Below are 25,259 nucleotides of genomic sequence, written 5' to 3'. Positions count from 1 at the left end.
CTCACAACACTTAATAAGGAGGGAGGTGAGAGCGGTATAATGATATGATATCATATCATGTAAAACTAAAAAATAGTAAATATATGATGTACCTGACCTTTGCATAGCTAGAAAGCACACAATCATTCCAAACCACAAGTTTCGCAAGTTATAGCCCTAAAGAAAAGAGACACTAGAGTAGTGTTCTAGGAAAAAAACATAAAAGAGCTAAGGCGCGGGAGGGCCAATACGTAGATCATGTTGTCATTCATGTTGAAAAAAATATCCCTCGTCGTATCCTCCAACCATGTACACACCTCCATAAAGAACTCTCGATGATCCACACGTTGTAGATGCGATCACAAACGGAGCGTAGTTGTGCACCGGCAAATAACCTGCATAAGATACACACTTTTATTATTAAAACCTTATTTCTACATAGTCAAAGCGACTAACTAACTAACGGCAATCGCTCTCACATCATTGAACCAATTGCCAAATGCTATACACTTATCATAAATAGTATCATATGTATGATACTATTGTATGCTAGTTTTTATTGTGATCAGTCTAAGAAGTTGGGCATGCTATCCATAATGAAATCAAACTAATATTATTTGATGCATCCTCATCAACAACTGGTAGCCCGGTACACCGCATACAAAACGCGCGTCAACTCTCGCGTGGCTGCATGTTGCAATTAACAAACTGCTTAGGGCCGACGGCCACTTGATGATCCTCGTCCGCGAGCTCGTTCGATCGCCTCCCCCATTTGTCAAAAAGATGAAACCAACATTGGAAGGAACCACCGTTGTATTTGATATAGTAGGTGGTGAGTCTCGAACTCTAGCTGTTTAGTACAACTTCACATGTACTAACAAGTAAACCTCAGAGTCGTTGATGAAGGATCAAGGAACGAACCATTCTGCTTCAGCTCCGGACGGAACCGCTAGCACAAGTGGCCGCTAGCTAGGTTGGAGCTTTGGTTCGTCGCTAGCGTTTCAGATCTAGCAAATGGCGGTGCCGGCGCAAGCAAAGCACGCCGAGGTGCTCCGGTTCATCGAGGAGATGACGAGCGATGTGGACTCCGTGCAGGAGCGCGTGTTGGCTGAGATCCTCGCCCAGAACGCCGGTACGGAGTACCTGAGCAAGTGCGGCCACCCCACGGACCGCGCCATGTTTCGGGTCAAGGTGCCGGTGGTGTCGTACGAAGCTCTCAAGCCGTACATCCAGCGCATCGCCAACGGAGAACGGTCGCCCATGCTGTCGACGCGCCCCGTCACCGACTTGATCGCCAGCTCCGGCACGTCGGCCGGCGAGTGCAGGATGCTTCCCAACAATCACGACGTGGGCGACCGGCTCCGGCGTCTCCACAGCCTCGTCATGCCAATGATGAACTTGTAAGTCCGCCATTTCCATTCCGAGCGAGACCCGCTTTGCAGGCGCTCAATATTTGGTACTCCATAGGCACCTCCCTGGTCTCGATAAGGGGAAGGCGCTCTACTTCCTGTTCGTGAGGCCGGAGACCAAGACGGCGGGTGGCCTCACGGTGTGGCCCATCCTGACGAGCTTCTACAAGAGCGAGGGCTTCAGGAACCGGCCGCACGACCCCTTCCATGACTACACAAGCCCCACGGCGGCCATCGTCTGCCGGACACGTTCCGAGAGCATGTACGCGCAGATGCTTGTGCGGCTCGTGCCGGCGCCACCAGGTGCTGCGCATCGGCGCAGTGTTCGCCACCGGCCTCCTCGCGCGCCGTCCAATTCCTCCAGCTCAGCCGGGAGCAGCTGGCCGCCGACATCGAGGCCGGCGCGCTCACCTCACGTGTCGCGGACGAGTCGGTGCGCGATGCGGTGGCCGGCATCCTCCGGCCGGATCCTGAGCTCGCCTGGTTCGTCCGGGACGAGTGCGGCAAGGCTGAGTGGGCCGGCATCCTCGCCCGCGTCTGGCCCAACGCCAGTTTCCTCGAGGCCGTCATCACCGGCACCATGGCGCAGTATGTCCCCACCCTGACACTGCGTCAGGTACCCAGATTGCCGGCATAAAAAAGTGCCGACAAAGGTAAAAAAAGTGCCGGCAAAGATTTTTCAAGGCACAAAAAAAAGTGCTGCGTTTATTCCAGTCGAGGTAGGTCTTTGCCGGCATTTTTAGAAAAGTGCCGTTAATTATATTTTAAGGCACTTCCAAAAATGCCGCTAGTTAGTATTGCTGGCACTTTTGAAAGATGCCATGGAATCTTTTTGTTGGCACTTTCCGAAAATGCCAAAGAATCTTTTTGCCGGCACTTTTCGAAAAATGTCACGAAATCTTTTTACTGGCACTTTTCTAGGGATACCATCTAAACTTTTGCCGGCACTTTCAAAGGATGCCTACAATTACTTTTTTAGGCTTTTAATTCTGGTGCCGCTGATTATTTTCTTAGGCATTTTTAAGGTTGCTATACTGCCTGCAAACATTCAAGCAATCTACAATCAAGCATACATCACACTCAAGAAGTCAAGCAATGTTTAAAACCAATATTTCCAAGCAATCTAGGTTTGAAACCAACATTTTGAAACATTCAAGGATTCACAATCCGGGCATCTAACTTACATGACCAACGGGGTTCATCTCCACATCATGAACAACATGGTTTGAAACCATTAGATAAAATACACAACAGGGTTGATCTCCTCATCATGAACAACAGGGTTCATCTGCCGCCGAGGAAGAAAGTTGTCATGGAGTTTGGGCCCTGCCTCGCTGCGCGGCCATATGCCTCGTCGTGCGGCCAGAGGAAGTTGCGCCAGCTGCGCCATGCATCCGACGCCACAGCCAGGTTCACGTCCCCGACGCCAAGCCCTCTTCATCGTCGAGCATGATGCCAGAGCACTGGTGAGCGCGCCCTCCGCTCTCCACCCACCCTCCTGCAGTTCACTGAAAATGTTCCAAGTCCTTCATCCTTTTGATAGTAAATATGAAGATAAAACACCCACAGAATAACTGTGCTTGGATCTGCCTCAATGGAGCGTGCAAGAAGTAAAAGAGCCTACAGAATGTATGTTCCGAATTAGAGGCAAGTTGAGTAGCTGAGAACACAATAAATCCAATTCATGTTTGATTGTGTAACCGTAACATGTCCCTAAGCAGTAAGCAATACAATGATCACCTTTAGCCTGTCAGGTTTGTTTACTTTTCCATAATATAAACCAAGTGCAGCCTCTAAGAATAGTTCTCCCTATACAATCTTATTCTACACAACAAAAGGTTAAATAAAAACTAATCAAAATATAAGCGGATCAGAGAGCAATGAACTAGTAAAAGATTCAAAGGAAAGTGTCATGTCATTAAATGTGAAAAGAAATGCAAGTGAATAAGATCTGGACATCGTCGACAGACAGGTTGAATGTCTTTTGTCAACTGTTGATTAACTGTCCAAAGAATTTCAATTGCCAATCTTTTTTTGTAGGGGGTAGCATGAAAAGGGTGTGATATAAGCAAGCAAGTACTCCATGTGTTCCCTATTAATTGACTCTAATTTAGTAAAAAGTTGTAATAAATCAGAGTCGGTTAATAGGGAACGGAGGGAGTACAGAATAAGAGCTAATTCAACATTCTACATGGGAACACGAGAAAGTGATGAGCAGCAAACTTCTAAGAGTAAGTTTACTGTTTGGAACCAGATACTGATATGTATGGTAAACTTCTAAAATTTATGGGAGTGTGTTATGATATGGCCCCGGCCGGATTTCAATATGTGCGTGGCACTTGGATGAAGGACCTCCAAGTCGGTATGATGTACTATCTAACTAAGAGGATATACCAAAAACATATTTTTTGTAAAAACCAATATATTAGGATGCACTACCTATGTTCTTCAACAACCATGTACCTAAGTGGCAACAACACAAAAACTTAGCAGCTTAGAACAGGCAATGAAATACAGAACTGGTGTTTTGTCTTTTTTCCTACATACTTAGCAGTCCATTAGTTAACATTCACCAAGAAATAATAAGAACAAAAAAAGAGCACATCACTCGGCAGTTCATAAACCTTTGAAAGGCTACATAAATATATTTTCTAATTTCTAATGCAAATAATGGCTAGATAACATTTTACATCACTAATACATATATTCAGCAGGGCTTAGTTCAATGCAGCAATCAACTTGTAGTACGATATGTTGCATATGCTCAACTAAATGTACTGTGAGCTAGCCATGCATAACAGCAAGCTAATATTACCGTATAAAGTACCGCATATAGAAATTTGGAGCACTACTGCCAATAATTAAGGAATTGTGTACTCCTCGAATATCTTCGCCTTGGTGAGGCGTTGGTGGAGCCGATCCACAAAATAATAATACTGGGGCATTTAGCTCAACCTCCGGCCTTCAGATCCAGCACTTGGAGAGCGTCCTCGCCACCCTCCCCTGCCACCCAGAACAAACAGAACTTGCGGATAAAAGAAAGAAAAAACATTATCACCAATACGAGATATAATTTCATCAGCGTGTGGACTCAGCTATCATCAGCGTGCCTCTGTCTACATTCCAAAATCTCAAACACAAGGGAACTACATAGAATCGACTAGCCAAGCCCGTAAAGCTACAGTTAAATTTCTTAGCAAACAGCGAGAGAGATTTTTCACAAATTCAGATAACTCACTTTACATATACCAAATTAACAAGTTTATGGCATCACTTTTGTAGGTGGACTAATCATGTGATCTATTATAATATAGTGCTAACTATGCAACAGGAATCTCTCCTCTCAACCATGGAGTAACAATGATCTGCAAAATCCACCAATCATATACAATGTACTTGCAATAGCGAGCAAAAATTTCAAAAGAACTTTAATCCATGATGTCGGTGATGCTAATAAAGAAGCACGGGCTCAGCGAGTAAAATAGGCCGGACATACTAACCTCAGGCTGCAACTCCACAATATTATCGAAGTCGGCGCCATGAGCTAGTTCATCGGCGTTCTTCGGCCGGATCCTTCCCGCGACCCTTACTCTGCACACATCTGAGAAGCGCACCCTTTATCAATTCCGAAAACGATCTAGAAATTGTAAATGGTAGTAATAAGAACAGTAATGTGCCAGTTATCATGATGTAACTAATTCGCAAAAAAAAGGTATCATGATGTAACTGAAGAACACGGATTGACAGCCTAACGGTAATATATGCAAATATATTCAGGTAACAACGATTAATTAGTAGTATCATCGAGCTGCCACTCATGCGGTGCGCGTCTAACCTATGGCATTCCGGTTACCAGAAAATATCCCCTTTCATGCCGCAATAAAATTCCCGGAGAAACCCCAAAACAGGAAGAGCGCCCAAGGGCGGGGCGTCATCCGATACATTCGCGGGAGAGGAAGGAGCCGACGTACCAGCGGCGCCGTCGTGGTCAGCGGCGGCGGGGCGCGCTCGGGCGGGGGATGGCGGCCGCCGCGGCGAGACCGACTTGGAGCGCGCGCTGCCGCGTGGCGCCGCGCCGTGGATCCTCGCCGCGGCGGGAGAGGCGGGGACGGTGAGAGCGGGAGAGGAATGGGAGACTGAGGGCGGAGGCAATCTGGGTAGAATGGCACGACCTGGGCGAGGAACAGAGCCAGGTCGGGGAGCACCTTAGCCGTCTCCCACTCCGGCACTGCCACTCGAGGAGCAGGGCGGAGGACATCGCCGTCTTCCGCCCGAAGAGGAACACCGAGGAGATCTCCCTTCCCGTCGTCGCCCCCTCCGCCTCCATGGAGCTACTAGTAAGCTTCATGTGATCTGAAAACTAAACTATCCTATTAACCAACACAAGAAACATCTCATATATTTCATTTGAAACAACTAAAGAAAAAACAGGTAAAGTCAATCCTTACTTGGTCTTGTAGCTCCTGCAAATAAGGACTTTTCTTCTCAATCCTACCTTTGGTTTGAGAAGATCCGTCTGTAAACAGGAACACACTTATGTTACTGTCTACACAACTCTAAACACACTAGATGTTAATATCATACAGAAATTAAAAACAAGCAAACAACACTCATGTGGAAACTTAGTTTTATTTCACCAATTGAAACGGATTCAAGAGAACCCTAAGAAGAAGAAAAGGTGGTATGGTGGGATTAGATGAAAAAGGAAGAAGGAATCAAATGCATGTTAACCAACAAACATCAAATGATTTTGAGTTTAATTTTTCATGGCATACGCATTTCATTTCACAGGAAAGATACTATGGCCCAATTCTCTATCTCCAGTACAAGTAGACAAAAACAAGCATAAAAAGGAATCATCTCTAGTCTGCAACTTCCAGGACATCAAATGTTTGTCAGCTTGTCAACTATACTGTCAACCTACTGTAAAGAAGACATCTCCTCTGTCTTTCATGGATGGGGACACGAATTTTCATAGGAAAAATCTATTACGGTGATTAAATAGGCATATCATGTAATCCTTCTGAATAAATAGTGAGGCCTAGCTTGACAATTATGTCGTGTGGGATCACTTTGCGGGAAAATGTAGAACCTGCAAGTTCCATTGAAACAAATAGTGATTAGCTTGGTGCATGAATTAAAAAACCAGCTGGAAAAGACGGCCCTACTATAATAAACACACTAATAGAAAAATGTAGTGGCAAGGTATTTACCAAAGTTCATTTGTTGTAGTTCCATTAGGTTATACTTCACTTTTGGACTTCTGATTAACCAAAGCAACCGTACATAGCCCAAGAAGAAGCCCGATAAATTATATTATGACGTACTAATCTGGGTAAAATCAAGCTCTAGTGCTACTGTACACAATTTTTTAAATATCCAATATACGCTGAGTTTCTGTCATCATTTCAAATGGTGAGACAGGAAAGAGGCCTAAATGTTGAGGAAACATTAAAACTGTAGTGGGTAGAGTAAAGGTTGAACAACATATGAAAATCAGAGTTCAATAATTTGTTGGGCATGTCAGGTCTGAGGTCTGAACTGAAGGAGGAGTTCCATGTACCTCCTCAGAGTACTTAAGGCTAAGGAATGAAGCTTGGACATTAACCAAACTGTTGAAAGTGACAAAGAAAACTCCTTAACAGTAGCACAACCTTTGTTGCCTCCAGCACAACCTTTGTTGCCGGCAGCCTCCCACCACCAAAACTACTCTTCTCCATCTTCCTCGGGAAAGCTCCATTGCTGGCCCTACTAGGACGGTTAGTCGTCGGGCCGACGATCCATTTCTAGGCATGGTCCCACTTCGAGGGCGGGTGCTTCGAGAACGGCGGAACCGCCGCTGCTGGCGCCGACCGAGCGGAGGCCCCTCGCTCCTTGTGGAACTCAAAGTTGGATGCCACGCTCTAGGAGTCACACGAGTCCTCCTCGGGCACCCTGAACCTCGAGCCCATAGAGTGGGTGTCTCGCGATCGGTGTCCTCTGCCGGTATCTAATGAGGACGATGATCCTGACATGGTGCTCACCATGTCCACGTCCTTGTATTCTTCAAGCGCGGTGGCCTTGTCGGCCTTCACCAATCAAGCGACATTGAGGGCTCACGGGACAGCTATGGCTCAGGCTGATAGCAGCGACTATTCGATGGCGCGCTTGATATGATCCGCTTCTTTTTCCTTGGTCCATGGTCTGTAGTTCAGAACTGGTGATTTTCTGGGCCTCCTCTTTGCCATCGTCTCCAGAAATTAACCCAAGTGTTGCAACAATTTCATTAGTTCGGTCAGGCTGCTAAATTTCTTCTCCTGCATTCAAATTTAAATAATATTACTCATGACTGGAAAAATCAAAATTCGTAAGAAGAGCTTATTGAAATTCCGAGCAAGAAAAAAAAGCATGCTTAGTGATACAAATAGTCCCTCTACAGGCATATATGGCTCATGCTTATGTAGTATCAATTCAGAAATGTCCTTCTCTTTTTGACCTATGGTGGACATGCTCTCTACAGTATGTACATTAGATTCAGTGTAGGTACGTGGGGATGATTGTGAAGGCCAGAATGGAAAATGATCAATCCTATGATAATGTTTTTGACCTACAAGACCACTTAGAGTTGTATTTCTGCATATAAGTATAGTCAAACTGAGAAGACTGAATGCTAGAAAGCACCTGTCATCCATTCTTACTTGGGCTTCCACATGAGATTTGTTAGTGTTGTGTAAACAAACAACAATCAGAACAGGAGACAAGGACATAAGCAACAATTGGCACAGTTCAGTATACTGAACAATGTCCATTTTGCACGTAGAACTATCAATCCTTCTATGTGCAGTAGATCCTCTTCGTGTCCATCAACAATCCTGTATACTTGAACAATGTCCATTTGATTTTGGTGCTATCAATCAAATTATGCATTGCTATCAGTACAAACTCACTGCTAGTGGAGTGCTAAAACTGAGTCATGACATGAACTCGTAGAAGGGTTTTGGTCTCAATTTGAACAAGGGTAGTCAGAGGAGCCTGCCCTTTGATTCAAAGGAATTAAACAGACAGCTTACCTGCCCTTCTCGATCTCCCTGCATACGGATGTTGCCAGCCTTGGCCAACTCGGACTGGGTACGCCCTAGCTGCTCGCTGAGGACGCGCAGCCATCACCCGCACGTCGGCGAGGACCTGCTGGACCTCGACCCTCGCCGGCGACGGTGTGCGCCTCGGCCTCGATGCGCATGGTCTGGTCGGCGATGCTCCATGCGAACCGCTGGTTGTCGACGAGGAGGCCCTGAATGTCGTGGTCCATGGCGATGTTGCGGTCCTTGAGGCGGCCGCGGCGGGGTGTAGCGCAGCCACCCCGCGCGGGATGGGGTGGATGGCGTCGTGTGAGGGCTCGACGCGGTCGGCGCCAAGCCGCACGGCACAAAGACGGAGGAGCAGGAGCACGGGGGCGGGGGTGAGAAGCATGCCGCAGATGGCGTACGGGAGAAGCACGAGGCGTGGCGGCGAGGGAACCGCGGCGGCGACCATGCCAAACCCCACTGCTAGGGTTAGCCACGGCCTCGCTCTCAGGAGCGTAGCGGTGGGACGAGGGTAGGGATCCAGTGGAGGGGCGCAAGACGCAGCTGGCTCAGTGACTAGAGGCGGTGGAGGCGGCCGGCGGCGGACGCACGCCGGCGGCGCATCCTGGAATCGATTCGCGAGAGAGAGGTAGGTGGAGGAGAGGAGCACGAGGACTGAGAAAGAATTGGGTCGGGTCGGGTCGGAGGTCAGCTCGTTATTTTGCAATTAAGCCCTTCACTTTTCGGAAAACAATGCCGGCACTTCAATAAAATGCCAGCAATAATCAAACATTGACGGCTCCTCCTAAAAATGCCGCTAATTAGGTCATAGTTTAAGGCACTCGTCAGAAAGTGCCGCTAATCACTAGCATTGGAGGCATATTTCTAAACTGTCGGCAACAAAGTGCCGGTAACCTGTGCACGTGAGGTAGTGTGAGGCACTACAGCGGCGGCCTGCCCATGGTGTCCATCTCCTACGCCTCCTCCGAGTGCTTCTTCGGCGTCAACCTCCGCCCGTTGTGCGACCCGTCGGAGGTGTCCTACACCATCATCCCCAACCTGGCCTACTTCGAGTTCCTCCCGGTAGACGACGACGGCCAGGACCATGAGGGCGACGAGCCGGTGCTGGTGGACCTTGCGTGGGTGGAGGCCGGGCGCGAGTACGAGATCGTGATCACCACCTTCGCGGGGCTGAACCGGTACCGCGTCGGCGACGTGCTCCGCGTGTCAGGGTTCCACAAGAGCGCGCCGCAGTTCCAGTTCGTGCGCCGCGCCAACATGATCTTGTCCGTCGACGCTGACAAGACGGACGAGGTGGAGCTGCAGCGCGCCGTGGAGCGGGCCTCGGCGCTGCTGCTCCAGCCGCACGGCGCGTCCGTCGCGGAGTACACCAGCCGCACCTGCACCGCTCGCATCCCAGGCCACTACGTCGTCTACTGGGAGCTGGCTGCCGGCGTGGCGGTGGACAAGGAGGTCCTCGACGGCTGCTGCCTGGAGATGGAGGAGGCCCTAAACACGATGTACGGGCAGAGCCGGGTGGTTTACGGCTCCATCGGGCCGCTCGAGATCCGGGTGGTCCGGCCAGGTACCTTCCAAGATCTCATGGACTACACCATCTCCCGCGGCGCCTCCGTCAACCAGTACAAGACGCCCCGCTGTGTCACCTTCCCTCCCGCTATCAAGCTGCTCGACTCATGCGTCGTGTCCAACCACTTCAGCGCTGCCCTGCCCCGTTGGACCTCCTATCACTAAACGGAGGCAGCTCCCCGATTAGGCGTGGTGTTGCCAAGTTGCAATGAGGATTGCTTCACTGCTCTTCCGTTTCGATGCTGAATTTCTTCTTTCCCGGGTCTGTTTTCAAATTTATTTACAATATATATTACTATTCATTGTGTTGTAAAGATTTGTTTGTCTAATACAAATACAAGATCTTAAAATTGTTATTTCTTCCCGGTCTGTTAGATTGTGTGTTGTATCTCATATAAACCACCATTATCACATCTAGATTACAAGCGCTGCCACTCTAGAGACAACCCGCCAACGCCGGCAGTGGAGACACTCCCCGGAAGGTTGGTAGGGGATATTTTACCATGTTTTTTCGGTGGTTCATGGAGCTCCAGTATGCGGCGACGGGCTTATCCATGGTGTTGCACACTCTTGCGATGGAACTCCTCCTGTGGTTTCACTTGCGCTAGATGATGATGGTCATGTCCGTCTCAAGTTGGAACATCTTTGATCGTTGCGTTCCATTTGTGAAGACTCGATCTCAAGTAGCTCCCTTATAATTGACTATGAGAGAGCTTGTATTAGGCACATCTTCTAATGTCCATCATCATCACACGGACGGCAAGCCTGCAGCAAATGATCTATTTGAGATGCTCATCGTGATTGTTCACTTCTCAACCTTGATGACGATAACCACGGCATGTAATCCTCTATTAAGCTATATACAAAAAGAGGTGTGCTTCACTCCACTCCCCCCCCCCCCTCTCTTTCACTGGAATCATAACAACACGCAAACATTCAAGTAATCTCTATGAAAAAAGGTGTGTAAATCACTTTGATGAAGAGGCCGATGGTTTCAACTTTCAAGCTACTAAATTTGAAGAAAAATAAATAATTAGTATAATAAGTCCTAGTCAGCTGGCTATAAGGATTAAAATAGTATATTGTTGCTTAGTTGGAGGAGAGAGAGGAGGAGAGAGAATGAGAGTGGGCTCTTATGCAAGAGTCAGCTCTAGCACGTGCTCCTAGGCACTTTGTGAGAGTAAAAGGTGGGCCATACATTGATAAAGTACTACATTTTTATAGCCCACTATTGTATGTGTTGGCTCTAAATTGGCTATAGATGACATACCACTTGGCTTATAGCCAGCAGCTGGCTACATTATTGGAATTGCTCTGATTGTGACGTTGCAAGGTATCACTAAAAAATTTGTGGCACATTTGCCAAAACACACCATACGGCCAAAAAGGGAAACATTGGCACTTTTACCTAGGATGACCATGTTATAACTGGTTCGGAAGACAATGTGCAAAAGTTTCCATTTTTTGTCATGCGGTGTGTTGTCGTAAATGTGCCACGAAATTGTAATAATACCTCGCAAAGACATAAATCGGGTGGTGTATTTTTGCAAACGTCGAAAAATAACAGTATCCTCTAAAAAACAATTGTAGTTTTTTTCCATTAAAAAAATATTTTCAGGTACATAAGTAGTCATTACATGGGACACTCATGGAGAGTTTACAAGATCAACCCTTGGTAAGAGCATCTCCAGCCGTCTCCTCGACGAGACCTCCGACAACCCTTTTTCATCCGGACGGCGAAAATGGCCTAGTCGCGCCCTCCGGTTTCTCGTTTTCGCCCGGATTTAGGCTTTCATCCATCCGGCGAGCCCATGTCATCCCCCCCCCGGGGAGCGCTCGGGTAGTCCGGAGGAAACGAAAGCGCGGGAAACGTCGAGAAAACTTCCCGCGCGGCTGGTGGCTACGATTTGTCGGCGAGAAAGGCCGATCGTCGTCCTCGTCGCATCGTCTTCCGCGCGCTGCAAAAGCCTGCCGCCGGTCAGTCTCCGTCGGACGCGCCGCTTCCACGCGGCGAGTAAATACCGTCGCCTCGAATTCACGCGCGGTTCCCTCTATTTATCGCGGAACTACCGCGGCTGGCGCATTCACCACCCCCGTCTCCCTATTCACTACCAAACTTCTCTCCCCAATCTCCTTGAGCGAGCAATGGCGGACTACGGCGACGGTGCGGCGAACAACGGCTTCGACCGGCGTTCTCTCCACCAATGGGAGGGGAGGCTATTGCACGCGGTGGGCTACCCGGCACCGCCAGACTTCCGCGCGCCCGGAGGCTGGCGCCTGAGCGCGGGGGCGTCCCGATCCCGCCGCCGCCAATAGGACGCGCTTCCCTCGAGGCGGAGATCGATGCGGTGCTCGTCACCCTCAGCGACGAGCAGCGCGTCGAGCCGCTTTTTTCCCCGACAACTACGACGCGTGGACCGACTTCTTCAGGCAAAGGTACGAGCGAGAACTCGCCACCTACGACAGCGCTCCCCTCCTCCCGCGCAACAACGCTGCCGGCCTCCGCTGCTGTTGGAGCGGGCTGGCCCGCACCCTCGAGAACGTGCTCGTGCACATCGAGGGCGGCAACTACCCCGTACTGGGGATGCCGCTGCCGGTGGCGCTTTTCGTTTCGCGCCGGCACGGGAGCTCCTGGACGCCACGACGGATGGTGCCGCTGTCGTCGTCTAGGTCGGCGTCGAGGCCAGCATCAAGGTCGGCATCGAGGTCGGGTGGGTCGGTTCCTCCACCAGCGACACCGAGGTCCGTTAAGAAGGAGTCGGCGTCTCCACCACCGACCAGAGGGCGCAGCAGCAACGCCCTCGTCATCCGCGAGGGCGGGCTCCCGTTGTCGTCATCTCCATCACGCGGTCGCAAGAGGACCACGACCAAGAAGGAGGCCGCAGCGTCCACAGCTGTGTCCCAGCTCGCCGAAGAGGAGGCCAAGCGGGCCTAGTACGCGGTGATCCGCGAGGCCATTACGAGGTCGCTGATCGACCTCGTCCCCGCCGACAACGCCCTCCCGATGGACGCGGTGCTCGCCTGGTCCAGGCAGGACTGGGAGAGGCAGGAGGCGGAGCAGTAGAGGCGTTTGCTAGACATGGCGGCCGCGTGTCGCCGCGCCACACCCACCGCACCCATGCCGCTGATCAAGCTGGAGGAGGGCAGCGAGGATGAGTGGTATTGGCCGACGCATCCACACGGTGACCCTGGTCAGGGTTCCAGCCGTTGGTACGGAGACGCCGGCCAGAGCAGCCAGCGGGCGCCGCCGCCCGAGGACGCCGGCCACTCCAGCGACAACGACGGTGGTGACTACACGGTATTCTACCGCCATTTCGGCATGTAGAACACCGTCCTTTTAATTAGTTTATATTCCCTCTCGCCGAATTCAAATGTGTTACGAATTCGGCCTATATATGTATGAACTCGCTTATATATATTAAATATCTCTAAATTTCGCCTATGTTTGAATGTATTTCGTCTGGTTTTGTTTGAATTCGCCTATATTTGTTCATTTCCCTGGGCTCGCCGCTGGGAAAATGGGCTTCCCCATACCAACTTTTACATCCATCCGATTTAGCACCGGATTTCGGCCTGGGGAGCCCCAACGGCTGGAGATGGCTCTAGGAATGGTCATGCCGAGAATTGCAACCACATTCTGAAAACTACATAAGAAAATAGTCTTTTTTTTTTAGAAAATGTAAACTTTGCGCATTAGATCATTTTACATATTAGTTGCAAGAAAAAAAATGATAGATATAGATTTCGACATCTTTTTTAAAAAAGAAACTCACAAAACGACATAGCAACAATTGGGGATCTTACCAACAATTCCACTTTTACTCTATAATTTTCATTTTATAATCTACAAGTTTCTATAAATATGCTTACCTACTAAATAAAACAACTGATAAGATACTTTTCAGGTCATACAATATTTTGAAATCTCTATCCCAAATATGTAGAATAACATATATTCTACACAAATGTAAATAATGTATGACGGAAATAATGGTATGAAATCATATTAAATATAGCGCAATCTTTTGTTGACATAAATTGCAACAATATAACAAACACCACTTTAACTGGTATTTGGAAACTTTGTTATGTGATTAACTATGTCTAATAACTAACATCAATTTACACTCGCTCACTGTAGTATGCTAAAAATATGTTCAAAGTATGAAAAAATAGTATAAAATTTTATTTGTTTCAGTTTGCCTTGGGGTCCAAATTATAGAGTGGGTAGTGCTTAATTTGATTTAGCAATCAAGATGTTGATAGCACCTCAGAAAGCATCTGGAGTTGCCATTTTCTTGTTAGGTCATTGCTATATTGGTTATCTAAGAAACAAAAAAAAAAGTGTCTCTTTATACCGCCGATGCCGAATATGTAGCCGCCGCAAGTTGTTGTGCTCAAGTATTTTGGATGAGGAAAATCTTGAGGGTTTATGAAATCGAGTGTGACAAGGTGCCTCTTTTGTATAACAATGAGAGCGATATCAAGATTGCGTACAACCTGGTGCTACATGTTTCTGATGAAGCACATTGAGATCTCGAACCATTTCATTAGGGAGCATAAATGCCCGTGGAGACATTGAGCTATCAAATCTTGGGGCAAAGGATTAACTTGTCGACATCTTCGCTAGGCCCCTCGATGGAGCTAGATTCTAGGAGTTAAGGCATGAATTTAATACCACCGATTCCTTGAACTTGGCTTGATGGAAGTGCGCCTACAAATTTGCTTCAATGTTTATTTAGTTGGGATGTAGTGTAGGCATAAACATAGGGGTGTATGGTCCTAATTGTTGGGCTAACTTTCCTCCCATTATGCATAAATCAAACTAATCATTTCTCTATATGCCATTTGGTGACAAAATAGCCACCAATAATGACTATTGGTTGTGGACCTAAGATACATCTTCGTGGTTTCATGCCAAGCACTCAAACGAGGTGTCCTAGGCCAGCGACCTCCTCTTTGTGAGGAGTTGGTTTTTAGTGGATCTTTTAGGTTTTTATTTGCAATCTTTCTTGTGGGATCTCACTCATTGTTGGTTTCATATTTTGCAACAGTTCACCATTTGCTGTCTCTAAGTTGGTACCTATTTTGGTAATTTTTTTCTTTAAAAAACTACGAATTCTCATGTGTGGCGTTTAATCAAGTTTTGACAGCTAGTAGGGCCCACCCTCCAGGGCTGTGTTGGTGGCAGATGAGCTATGGTAGAAGTGGGACCCACATGTCATCCCCCTATCTTTTCCCTCTCTTTCTTCCTCATTCTCATCTCTCTCTCGGTGGATCGGCCTCTCTCCCACCATCGTCATGGCCCCTGCACGCCTTCCCTCCGTTGATGGGCGTAGTTCCCGCACGCGCTCCCTCCGCGACCCTCATGCCGCCTCTCCCTTGCGCGCCATGGCAGCGCGACAACCTAGATTGGGACATGACGACGCGGATTTGTGGTGAGCCCGCAGCAGCCATGGCGCCTACAACGCGTGCGGAGGCAGGAAGGAGAACAGGGGTTGTAGAATCCCAATTGGCGGTGCTAGGGGATCCAGACCGTTCAAGGAAATGGCGGCGCTAGGGGATCCAGACTGCTCAAGGAAATGGCGGCTCGCTCGGGATCCGGTCTCCGCTCGAGAGAATGGTGGTGCACTAGGGGCAACGCTGGAGAAAGGTGTCACAGGGCTGCCGAGATCGTTGGAGTTAGGCGTGCGGGAGCGTCGTCGCTCGCCGACAGCAGCTAGGAGGACGGAGGACAACTAGATGAGATTGGTACGGTGGCGTTTTGTCGTGAGATCAGAACTAGAAGAAGATAGCCGAAAGAGGCCGGAGGCAGACAGGTGGTCCCCACGTCCACTTAGCTCTTACTCCACATTTGCTGCCAACTCAACCCTGGCAAATGGGTTCTACCAAAGGTGTCAAAACATGATTAAGCTGGTCATAGTGGGGAGTAACTTAGACTAGTAACATATGTCATGTTACTAGTCTAGGTTACTACCTTCATAGTGGGTAGTAACTTAAATGTGGTATCATGCATTGTATCATTTATTATGCTGTAGACTCATATTGCCTTGAGGTGTGTGATGTTATGGTAACATAGCTAGTTACCAATTCACTTTTTTTTCATGCCATGTCACCAAAATATCTTGAGATGTTTGATGTTACTAGCTATGTTACTCCCACTATGAGTAGTTTTACAGGAGAATTGGCGCGATTTATAACCCACCGCTCAAAGTTAGTATCTATTTTGGGTCTTTTCTTTCAAAAGAAAAAAAACCCTGGGTGCTTGTTAACCTAGCCTTAAACGTGATACTAGTTTTTTTTAATTTAGTCTACCACTACTGAATTGATGGGGCGAGACAGCGCCACTGAATTGCCACTGGTCTCCATTAAAGCATCCCTGCTTGCTTGCCAGCCATCATCCTCCTCTCGCCTTCCCTGAGAAGACAATAAATGTGTGTGCTATGCCAATCAATGAGACCACAGATCCATCTCTCTCCTCGTCCCCAGTCTCATCTCCTCCTACCTGCCTCCGGGCTCCCTCTGCCTTGCCATTGCCAAGTTGCCATGGCAGCAGTCCATATGTTCTCGCCAAATTGCTATGGATCGATCGCCATGAAACGAAATATGTACCCCTCCACCACGTATGTGCCAGTCCAGTGTACCACTATCAGGATGCAAATTGCACGGTTATTCCTGAGGGAGTATGATGCACGCTACGGCCAATCCATTTACTTCGGCCGGCCGGTCATTCGTCTCTCCCCATCGGATCCGTGTGAGCTTGTCTACAGGAGTACATTTATCTCATCCGTAACGGTGAGTATGCATGAAAACAGTTGAACAAGAGTTCCCGATGCATGGCGAATTCCAGCACGGCTGGATCCATCACCATGGTCACATGTCTTGTAACAAACTAACAATGTGTCGGTGTGCTAAGGGACAATGATTTTCCGTGTTTGTTAGTGTCTACTTTCTGATCTTTGGCTTTTTAGAAGCGCTGGATTATAGTTTCGGAATGAACAAAAAGGGAGCAAAGCCCCGGCGTAGACAGCGCATCGTGGGCTTCTCCCTTCGTGCGGTGCCCTCAGTTCCCCACATGGCATCCCAACGTCGGTCTGGTCGGATCTCGGCGGCGCGATGCCGCGGTGGTCTGGTGGCCTCGACGCGACGCCGGTCGAGGTGTGGCTCCCTTGCTTGGAGGTGTTGTCCCTATGGAGGCGCCGTCTGATCTACGTCAGGCCTAAGCCGTCTGGGTTTAGGCAGGCTCATGGATCCAAGGTTGTTGTAGTAGGTGGTCTGGCGGCACTTGGTTGTGGCTCTTGCCTGACACCGAAGTGGTGCTGGCGGCGGTGGTGGCTCAAGCCGGTGGCTTTCCGCCTCGTGCCACATAGCCTCCCTTTGTTTAGGGTTGGTTTGCGATCACTGGATTCTATTAGACTCGGGATCACGTGGATTCGTATGGGGATCGACGTAATACGTGGATTCTATTAAGCAAGGTGCGTCCTTTATCATTGGGATTGCAGAGGGTGCATCCCCAAATCGCCGCCGGCTACGATTTGGGGCTCCCCGGTGGAGTTCTTAAGCAAGGTGCATCGTTTGTAGTTGGGTTTGTAGAGGGTGCATTGTTGGACGTTGTAGCAAGGGGCCTCGCTTATCATTGGGTTTGTAGAGTGTGCATTGTTTGAAGTTGCAGCCTTCTTGCCTTGTATTGGCCTTTCTTCTATGTGCTCGAAAAAATAGTTTCGGAATGAACTAAGAGCATCTCCAGTCGCGTCCCCCAAACCGTCCCCCAAAGGGATTTGGGGCGCGCCGGACAAAAAAAGAGTTCCAGCCGCGTCCCCCAAAGCCCATTTTTGTCCGGCGCGGCCCGATACGGTGTCCGGCGCCCCGAGCCCGTCCCCGTCCCACGGGGGACGCTCCGGGGACGCCGGACACAACGAAGCGAGGCCAACCGACGCGGGCCCGACCCGTCGGCGGCACGGAAGGCTAAAACCCCGTCGCCTACCTTTGGTCAAGCGACGTTAATGGCGTCCCTGTTTTCCCGGGCGACGCGAGGGACGCGTCTCGTCGTGCATGGCCGCGTGGCCGTCCGCGCCGGAGTTGTTGCGTGCAACCACCCGCTGCCGCCGCTGTTTTAAGACGCCCTGCGGTTATCGCCGCTCATAATCCTTCTCGTCGCCGCCGCCTCCCACTCCCGGATCCTCTCCTTGCCGCTCAAAAAATGTCGAGCTCGTCCTCCCGCAAGATCGCCGCGGCGAACGGCCGGACGCGGCAGCCTCACCGTGGCGGAGGCGTGGGCGGCCGTACCACGACCGGTATCCGGTCCCGCCGGACATGCGGCTGCCAAGCGGCGGCGGCTGGAAGATGGCCGTGAACGGCATTGGCGTTCCGCCGCCGCCGAAGCCGCGCACAGAGCAATGGTGGGACGCCATCAAGGCCCGTCGGGCTCAACTCACCGCCGAGGAGCGGGCGGATCCGACATGGACGGCCAAGGACAACGACGACTGGTGGGTCACGTACTTCAAGGCCAAGTACGACGTCGAGATGCACAGCACCACCGGCCTCATCGGCGGGCCCAACGAGCTGGAACAGGGAAGGCCGCGCCCGTTGCAGGGCGTTCCGGGGCTCACCCTCGAGAACGTCATCCGCGGCCTCCGCAACGGCGCTCCAAGGCTGGAGATGCCGTCGTCGCCGCCGCCGTCTCCTCAATGGCAGCCGAGGAGGACGACGTACTCGTCCTCCTCGCACTCTTCTTCCTCGGGACCGGCGCGACGACGCCGTCCTCGTCGTACCGGTCGGCGCCGTACACCGTTCCCAAACGGGAGGTCAAGGAGGAGCCGGCGACGCCCGTCAACACGAGGCGTGGCGGTAGCGGCAGCGGGCGGCAACAAGGGAGGCGCGGCGGCGCCCTCCTCATCCCGAAGCCGGAGGTGAAGGAGGAGCCGGAGGAAGCGTCGCGGCGGCGGCTGCCGGCGGAGTACAAGCGGCGGCGGCGGCTCATCGCCGGCGGCGACGACCCCGAGGACCGCCTGGGGCTGCGGGCGGCGTTCTTGGCGTCCATGGACGACAAGGACGCCTGGAGGGGCGACCTGGACGCGGCGATCGCCATGTCCATCCGCGACTCCGGCAAGCCGGCTGGTGGACCTCACCGACGACGGCGAGGCGGGACCAAGCGGCTTGGTGAAGGACGAGCCCGTGGACGAGCCCGTCGACGAGCGCGTCAAGCGGGAGGTCGTCACCGACGAGATGTACAACTTCCGGCGATGCACTACGACGCCTCCGGCCGCCGCAAGTGGTTCTAGATTAGGTTTAGTTTTAAAGTTAGTCAAATTTCGTTCGAATCTATGTAAGTTTGGACGAATCTAATCGAATCTAGTTAAGTTTAAAATTTGCGAAATTTTGTTTGGGGGACGCGACTGGGGAGCGACGTCCCCCAAACGCGGCACGAACGAAACACATCCTCCAAACGCTCAATCCGGCGCGGTTTGGGGGACGCGACTGGAGATGCTCTAGGAGGGGAAATCAATGGAGTGATCAAGCAATAACGTGCATGTGTAAGCACAGCCAAGAGCCCTTGATGAGCTAGTTGACAGTCACACAGGATCATTGGCTTCGAGTGAAAGCCCTACAACTATATTCATATGTTCATCGATCCATTTAACGATTTGATCATCCGGAGAGCAAACGGTGGCCGATCACTTGCACAAATTTAGACAGAGAAACTGCGATCAAAATTTCCCTGCTAGAACAGGCTGATCATACAGCTACTCAGTTTTTCCTCTTCACGATCTTCCAAAGCCGAGCTCGTCACAACCTTTTGTGCCTAGTGCTCCGTCAGGTTGTGCCGGGCCATTCCGGCTCCCCTGCTCATCCTTGGCCGCCGCTGTCCGCGGCTGCGGTGGCGACGGCGGCGCGGAGCAGACGGGGATCACCGACCGCACGCTCACGGCCATCGCCGGCGAGTGGAACCCGCCCGCGCCGAAGGATCTCGGAGCGCCGGTGTGCTGGTACGCTGCCGAGGCATGCGGGTAGTACCACGGCGCCGACGGCATTGCATCTGCCCTGTCAGCCACCGTGGCCCTCTCCAGCATCCGGACCAGCTCGTCTGCATTGATCCTCCTTCCCCGCTCCAGATCGGCGGCGTGCCGGGAGGTGTTGGGTGGCGCCGGTCGCTGGAGCAGGTGCAGGGGAGGTAGTATCCTGGGTCCTGCCGACGACAGCGGCGGCTGAGCGTGGCGCGTCCGCATCTGAGCGGCAGAGGAGCTCAGAGGCTGCCGCTGCCATTGGTGTCTGTACAGCGCCGGGTTCAGAGCAGTGGAAGAAGAAGAGCCGGCGACGCAATGCTGCTTCGGTAGATGCGGCACCTCCCTGCCGCTGCCGACGCCGCAGTCGCCCCGCGCGCGCAGGGCGGCGAGCACTCTGGCGACGGCCACGTGCTCCTGCTCCGGCTCCTCGCCGCCGGTGCCGGGCTCCTTGCGCGCCGCCTCCGGCACTGCAAGAATAGCAGAACCATGAGCTGCTGGGAGTAAACAAAGATCTGGTATCGTCTTTGCGGTTGGCGAGGGTTGTGTTGAGTTATTTACTCTGTTTCAACGAGGACCAGGCGGCCATGGCGGCGTTCTTCTCCGCCTGCTTCTTGGTCCTGGCGGCGTCGCCCGCGAAGCACAGGCCGGCGAGCTCCACCGTGGATGCGAACACTGGGGAGTGCCCAGGGCCGGAGCGCACGGTGGTGTAGGCCGGCAGCTTCAGCCCCGCCCGGTGCGCCGTCTCCTGCAGCAGGTTCTTGTACACCCCGGTCTCGTCCTACATGCACGCGTGGGCAGGAACGCATTGGCATCAGCGAAACAGAGGAGCAAAGCACATCCATGTTAGCTTTAATCTTGATTTTGTATCTGCATTTGTTTTTCTTATTCTGCATGTAGTTAGGTGATCGGGTAACTTGCCAAGCAGCTCGTACGTGAGATACGTACATGATGTACAGTTTCAGCATAGGATGTACGGCGAGATGCCGGAGACAGTCGTGTGATGCGACTGATGGTGAGATGCCGAAGACCGTGTGATGCGGTGCTGCATGAAGAGCTGAAACTAGATCGCTGCGTGGAAATTGGCCGTGTACATGCATGAGTTTGTTAGTGCATGGAGGTCCCGCTAGCTGTGTGTGCATGCATGCTGGCCGGGTCTGTTGTCTAGAGTGATTCTAGGAGAATTAGATCAAGTCAAGTGTTAGTGCGTGAGTGGAGTTAGTGGGTGCGTGTGTGGCCTGTGTGAGGCTATTTATAGCCATGTACTCATCATGTTTAAGGGAGAGATTAAGGAGTTGAGAAAAGCTTGGCTGTGACCTGTGAGAGGCAGCCAACGCCCAAACACTTGTCTCTCCATTGCTATTTCTATGTGAGTTTAGAGGTAGCTCGAGGTAGAAGAAAGGGGCTGGAAGTTTCAGCCCCAACAATCCAGAGGAAGAAAGAACCAGAAGGCCGGCGTACTTACAAGGATGGTGGCGGTGAGGGAGGTGGATGGCCCGCGGAGGGAGAGGAGCGCGAGCGCGGCCTCGGCGGCGGCGTGCTCGGCCTGGCGGAGCGTGGTGCAGCAGGTGGGGCCGTGGAAGGTCTCGCCGTTGAAGGTGACGGTGGCCTTGAAGCGGGGCGCATGGTCGGGGCCCTCGCGGGTGCACACGTACGCCGGGAGGCCGAAGCAGCTCCGCTGCGCCAGCTCCTGCAGCTGGTTCTTGTACATGGATGAATATCCGATCGATCTCCTTCCCGCGCGCGCTACCGGCCTATGATCGATCTCCTCCCCCTCTTTCCCTTCATGGGATCACGGCCAGCCCCGGTCGCCGCCAGCGCTCGGGCGAGCCGCAGACGCACATGGGACGGGAGAGAGGAACCGGCGGCCGGTGGCGTCCTTGATTGGGAAGGGATAAGTGAGAGAGAGAGTGAGGAGCAGGAGTGTTTAATGGCGAGGAGGGTGCAGAGATTTCTGTTGCTCTATGACTCTATCTATCTATCTCCGGCTGGCCTCGATCTGCTATGCTCTGTATCGGAGTCGGAGGGGGTGGCAGCGCAGCGTTGGAGCGTGCTTCACTCTGCTCCAGCTAGGGACCTAGCTCAGTTAGGGTGTGTTTGGTAGCCCGGGTGAACCGAGAATAATTATCTCTTCTCATACATGTTGACCCTAACCAAGTTGGAATGAGATAAGATGTTGTTTGGTAGCACATGTATAAGCTGAGCTAAGATGAGATGAGATGTTGTTTGGTAGCACATATATGAGGTGAGATAGTGAGGATACCACCTCAATTGATTTTAGCACTAATTCAATATTCAAACAAAGTTAAACAATATGTAAGTATAAAATACACACTCATTTAATATTCTGTATGTAAATTAGTAGTTTTTTTGCAAAAAGGAACACTTTTTTTGCAAATAGATCCTAAAACAGAGCACAAAAAAGCAATCTGCTCCTCCTGCATCCAGCTCGATCTGCACGGGAGCGAGCAGCACCGCCTGTGGCCGTGGCGCGCCGAAGGTGATGGGCGGCGTCCGGTGGTCAGGCGAGGGGGTGGCGGCGCCGGCGAGCGGCGTCCACAGCGGCCAGGGGAGGGTGTGGTGGCGGCCGGCAACCAGGCGGCATCCAGGGGCGGCGGACGGTGTCCAGGGGCTACAGGCGGCGTCCAAGGGCAGCGGCCGGCGACGAGCGACGTCCAGGCCAGCTAGGGGAGGGGGCGGCGGCGGCGGCCGGCCATGGGGGCGGCGGCGGGCGAAGTGCAGAGGAGGGGCACGGGAGCGAGATGTGTGGTTCGTTTCGTTTGAGAGCAAATGAGGAGGCCGAGCCGTGGTCTAGGGGTGCGCTGGTGGGGCCTCCAAGAAGGATTGCGGGATGGACTCAGCTTGGCTGGGTTGTGAAGCTCGATTCGAGCTTCACAATCGGGCTTGGCTGAGGAATTTTTCGTATGAGGTGGGCATAGCCCATCTGTGTTCACCCAGTCTAACAAATATAGATATGCTAAAAAATCTCTGTTGAGATGGGAAATTCTGTGTTGATACGGGCTGCCAAACACACCCTTAGTGGATGAGATGGACGGGGGCACACACCTTCTCGTATTAATGGCAGCATTGATGGTGTTTTGTAACCATGCATCACGCTTACCCAGAGTGAGTCAGTCCGTCGTCGCAGTCGCCACCACGCGCACTCCGACGATCATCCCATCTCCGCATCTCTCCTCTACCGATGGGCCATCCGCATCACACCAGCCCGAGCTAGGCTTCGGGCCACGCCCAAAAATGCCCCAAGCTAAAATCTTAGGGCATCTCCAGCGGCGCGACGCAAACGGTCGCTCCGTTCGCTTTGGTTGTAAATACGACTGGCATCGTCTCCAGCGGCACGACGCAAAGTGACCGGGCCGTCCGCGGAGACGCAAACCTGGCCCAAATATGCGCCAGGTTTGCGTCTCGGCGGACGCTGCGCGGACGCTGCGCGGACGCACAAAGTGTCCGCTGCGGTCTCCACCGGGCCCGCCTAGCAGCGAGCCTGCATGGAGGGCATCGCTTCCGCGGCCATCGCTTCCGCGGTCAGCGCTTCCGCGTCTGCGCCGCCATGAATGCCGCGGCTTCCGTCTGCGCGTGCAGCTGGCGGGCGGCGGGCGGGCTCTGCGCCGCCTTCAATGGCATCGTATCCCGTGCGCGGCCGCCCTTAAAGTCCGGCGGCCGCGTTGCTCCTTCGCCCACGGCTCCACTCGCACCACAACCGCCGGCTGCGCCATGGGGAAGAAGAACGACTTCGAGGCCTCCCGGCGGCGGCAGCAAGAAGGTGCCGCTCCCCGTCACGGTGGGAAGGCTCATGCACGGCAAATGGGTGCCGTGCGACGCCCGGTCCGGCGTGCGGCTGCTCGGCGGCCGGCGGCTCGCGCGCCGCCGGGTGCCCATCCCTCCGAGTACTCGGCGCGCGAGCCCGAGCGGACCAAGGAGATCCGGCGGCGGAGGCGATATCCGCCGGCGGACCTCCTCGCCGATCCGGCGTACGCCATCGACTCGGAGAGTTGGCGTACGTACTCGTCCACGGAGACGGACAGCAGACGAAGGGCTGGCTTCATGGGCGACAGGGATTATCCCTTCGGCCCTGCACCGCCGGCTCGTCGTCAGCGGGCGCCGACGCGTCGTCAGCAGCCGCAGCACAACGACCGCGAGGACGAGGACGGCGACGAAGAAGCCTACGCCATGTACGATGACGACGACGACTACATCGAGGCGCTCGCGTACCATAGCGAGGACGTGAAGGACGACAGCGACGACTACGTCGGCCTCGTCTTCCACGAATGGCAGCAGGCCATGGCGGAGGGCCGGAACTCGAGTTCCCCGACAACATGACGGACGACGAGATGGCCAAGGTCGGTCTCCTCGTCTCCGAGTACGACGCGCCCGTGCGGCCGCCGTTGCCCCGCTACGCCACCGCCGTCATGCCGCCGGGCTCGTCCGCGGATGAAGCCCTTCGACGGCGCTCCCGGACTCGGCGGCGCCTCCTCCACCGCCGCCACGGCCTTCGGCGCCTCCCCCATCGCCGCCACAACCTTATGGCTGGGCTCCTCATCCGCGGCCACGGCCGCGGCCTCGGGCGCCTCCACCGCCGCCTCGGCCGCAGCCTCCTTAACCTCGAGCACCGCCATCGCGCCCGGCGTACGCTCCCCGGATGGCTACCGGCCGTGGGACATACCCGAGGTCATCTTGCTCGACGGCGACGAGGAGCAGGCACGGCCACGATGCGCGGCGATAGGCGTTTTAGGTTTTTTTTTTTATGTTTTCAAGTATGTAAGTTATGTTTCAGTTTTTGTAAATTATGTTTCAGTTCAAAAAAATGATTCGTCCTAAAAAAAATACGTCGTGCCGCTGGAGCCACCCCCGACGCAAACGGACGCGCGGTCGTTTTCGACCAAAAGGGCCGACGCAAACGGACGCGCGCGGACGCTAAAATGCGTCGCGCCGCTGGAGATGCCCTTAAGCTTGTGCTTGGCTCGGCCCAACTGTCTAGCATATAAATCAAGCCTGAACCCGGTCCAACATGCAAAAGCTCAGCCCGGCCCAAACATTACCTAAATCATGAAAACTGCAAGCCTGAGCCCGGCCCGGGGTTTTCGGGTCGGGTCATCCGAACAGGGCTGTCCATGCCAGGCTGTAGGCATCCTGCCCTCACAACATCGCAAAATACCGGATTACGGCGTTTCGAAGACCGAGTTACACGTGGTTCTTTATTTTAAAGACTCACAGTTTGTATT

At 52.5% G+C, this 25,259-nt stretch overlaps 1 protein-coding gene and 1 pseudogene across 1 annotated transcript; one reads left to right on the top strand and one right to left on the bottom strand.

Moving 5' to 3' along the window:
* Positions 1-993: 993 nt before the first annotated feature.
* Positions 994-10,183, top strand: LOC124657299 (annotated as a pseudogene).
* A 9,596-nt stretch (positions 10,184-19,779) lies between these two features.
* LOC124657298 (double-stranded RNA-binding protein 3-like) lies at positions 19,780-21,730 on the bottom strand. Its single transcript, XM_047195871.1, has 3 exons — positions 21,485-21,730; positions 20,581-20,800; positions 19,780-20,489 (listed from the first exon to the last, which is right to left on the bottom strand). Exons 1-3 carry the CDS (start codon positions 21,728-21,730, stop codon positions 19,780-19,782), a joined length of 1,176 nt encoding a protein of 391 aa, XP_047051827.1.
* Between the last annotated feature and the right edge of the window lie 3,529 nt (positions 21,731-25,259).

This window comes from Lolium rigidum, chromosome 5 (genome assembly GCF_022539505.1).
Source record: "Lolium rigidum isolate FL_2022 chromosome 5, APGP_CSIRO_Lrig_0.1, whole genome shotgun sequence".
Taxonomy (NCBI): Eukaryota; Viridiplantae; Streptophyta; class Magnoliopsida; order Poales; family Poaceae; genus Lolium; species Lolium rigidum.
This window is presented reverse-complemented; position numbering and strand designations above follow the sequence as displayed.

What these genes read in the sequence shown, in the direction of transcription:
- LOC124657298 (XM_047195871.1), bottom strand. Translation starts at nt 21,730, where the DNA reads ATGTACAAGAACCAGCTGCAGGAGCTGGCGCAGCGGAGCTGCTTCGGC. An exon ending in CCCTCACCGCCACCATCCTT is followed by an intron (nt 20,801 to 21,484) that starts GTAAGTACGCCG and finishes GCGTGCATGTAG; the next exon opens with GACGAGACCGGGGTGTACAA. An exon ending in CTGGTCCTCGTTGAAACAGA is followed by an intron (nt 20,490 to 20,580) that starts GTAAATAACTCA and finishes CTATTCTTGCAG; the next exon opens with TGCCGGAGGCGGCGCGCAAG.